Genomic DNA, 2500 nt, shown 5'->3' on the forward strand with positions numbered 1-2500 from the left:
GGTGTTTTTCGGGCAGCTCGGATGGTAAAAGGGCCGACACTGTGTTGTCATTCCGCTGCTGTCACCGGAAACACCACCGCGAAACACCGCCACCTAGCGGCAGCTGCCTCTACTGCAATAATAACTATTTTAACCTCGAAACGTTTGTTAAACATTTATAAAAATGAGAATATAAACAGGATGTTCATTTTGTTTATCTCGTGTATTTTTATGCATTTACAGTCATAAATCGATATAATTTGTAAAACAAAAACGTTGTTCTGGGCTTTATCATTTTATTTCAGTATCTTAGTCAAACTTAGTTGATTGAAAATATTTTCCTTTTTTATTTCATTAATTGACGTAAAAGTAGCACACACACTCTGAACCGGTAGATGGCGGTAGTGCGTCAAACCGCCATAAACACCACAGAAGAAGAACGCTGTCGGGAAGCTAACAGCTGTTTGGTGTGTTAGCAGTTAGCAGCCGTAACAATGGATAAATCATTAAACACAGATAATGTGGACATGCGTCTCCGGGCTCTGGAGACTCAAATATACGGAGACAGAAGAAATCAAAGTGTTAAACCAGCGAAGGTAGGCCGGAGAATGTTTTTATTAGTGAAGGAGCTAGCCTGCTGTTAGCCTGCTGCTAGCCTGCTGCTAGCCTGAGGAGCTAACGGTGACGCCCTGTTTGTTTACTTTGAGTGTTTTTAAGTAAACATGTTGACTGTTTACTTTGAGTGTTTTTAAGTAAACATGTTGACTGTTTACGTCAGTGTAAGATAGCAGTTTATATCTAACTTTGTTAGCTATGCTGGTTAAGTTAAAGAGCCTACAGACAGGCTGATGAAAACACGTCTTATACATTATATCATAAATTATTTTATACATAAATAAACTCTTATACTGAATTTACAGAACAATAAGGACATTAATAAACGTTGACATCACAGAAATCAAACTAAACATATTTCTGTTTCTTTATTCAGCATCTTTAACAAACCTCCAAGCAACATATCTGAGTGTAAAACATAAAAAGACAAATAAATGTAATTACTTTAAATAAACACATAAATAACTGTCACACACAGTGAACCAGGGAGTGTAAAGGAGCTCAGAATCTCTCTTCACACTAATTCATGTTTTAGATGGATCATCTGACAGCTTCAGTAACAAAGCCTTCTCACACTAACATGACGTCACGCTGCTTCAGTTTGGTCTCATCATTAAACTGCTGAGAGTCTGAATCTCTGTTAGTCTTTGTTCACTTGAATGGAGCCTCTCATCATCTGACACCATGAACATACTAAACTTACAAAGAAGCGTTCATGTCTTTAATGGTTCAACCTAGAGTGCAGTACCCGTTTTTAAATCTAGGTGGCAGAGTCACATGTTGCTCCTGAACAGGATGTGTTTGTGTTTGGTATCATGACACTGTATGTAGTGTTCAGACTGTCCTTCATGAAATCTGATGTCCTGCAGTGTGCCGAGTCTCTGGTCCGGATTCAGGCGGGTCTCACCAACACGGCCAACAAAAGAGAGCGAGTGAAGATCCTGCACAAGAAGAGTGAGTCACACTTTGAGCCAGGCGTTGTCACAGAGCTGTTATATTTACATGTATTTAGTATGTACAGGTGTGTTGGCCACACTTGCATCCCTTCATACACACCTGTAGAGATCCTCTACAGACCTGTGGAGAGCGAGGGGTTCGAAACGAAGCATGAATCATATTTTCTCAAACATGAAAGAATACTCACACTCACGCGAGCCAGAGAAGGTTTAAAGTGTCACATGGTGAAATGTTCCTGTGAGTGTCGGCGGCTCTCTCATCCTGTGTATCCGTCTTGTGGTGCAGTCGAGGACTTGATGAAATACCTGGACCCCCAGTTCACAGACCACATCAGCGTACCTGACGCCATGAAGCTGGAGTTCATCCTGGCCGGTAAGAACCTGGAGACAGCTCGGGTCACAGCCACAGAGGGACACATGATATGTGTGTTATTATATAGTGTGTTCTGGAAGATGAAAGTGTGATTCAAACTAAGATGCTGTCGTGTGTTTGTCTGCACAGAGGAGGACTTCCTGCTTTCCCAGGCTGCTTTGCTGGAGCAAGTCAGCAACTTACAGCCTCTGCTGGACAGCACCTACATCCGAGGTGAGCTTCCCCCGGCCCGACCCTGAGCCAGTGTTCACCTCCACACACAGAGAGAGGAAGGGAGTGGCTTATGTCCTCTTTTATCTGTTCATATGTTTATTGTTACGTGCTCATCACGAGCCTACGCGTGGCCCATGTTCTCTGTGCTCAGATTAGAGGCTTGTTTCTATCATCTGAAATCTAAACAGTGAAAACGCTGTCGATCAGCCTCACACAGGAAGCTCTGGAGCGACTGGTCGCTGGCAGGTTTCCAGTAGCTCGCTGATAGGTTGACTGACTGTTAAATACACCTCTTCCCACTGCTCACATATTCTAAAAACAGGTGTGTTTCTTGGACCTTGATGTGAGTTTCAGATGATTGTCT

The 2500-nt window shown here is 42.6% G+C and overlaps 2 protein-coding genes across 2 annotated transcripts in view; one reads left to right on the plus strand and one right to left on the minus strand.

Annotated features, from left to right (window-relative positions):
* The window catches only part of atg5 (ATG5 autophagy related 5 homolog), a gene marked incomplete at its 3' end in the record, with an annotated part of 5933 nt that extends 5830 nt beyond the window's left edge, over positions 1-103 (minus strand). The window contains exon 1 of the mRNA XM_079373007.1: positions 1-103. This exon is cut by the window's left edge and continues 7 nt beyond it.
* A 271-nt stretch (positions 104-374) lies between these two features.
* dctn3 (dynactin 3 (p22)) overlaps positions 375-2500 on the plus strand; it is a 3285-nt gene continuing 1159 nt past the window's right edge. Inside the window, exons 1-4 of the mRNA XM_079373008.1 lie at positions 375-575; positions 1464-1548; positions 1837-1923; positions 2053-2136. Coding sequence (XP_079229134.1) covers positions 474-575; positions 1464-1548; positions 1837-1923; positions 2053-2136 — 358 coding nt within the window. The 5' untranslated portion in view covers positions 375-473. The remainder of the gene's footprint in view (positions 576-1463; positions 1549-1836; positions 1924-2052; positions 2137-2500) is intronic.

The sequence above is a fragment of the Symphodus melops genome (assembly GCF_947650265.1).
Source record: "Symphodus melops genome assembly, contig: scaffold_452, whole genome shotgun sequence".
Lineage (NCBI taxonomy): Eukaryota > Metazoa > Chordata > Actinopteri > Labriformes > Labridae > Symphodus > Symphodus melops.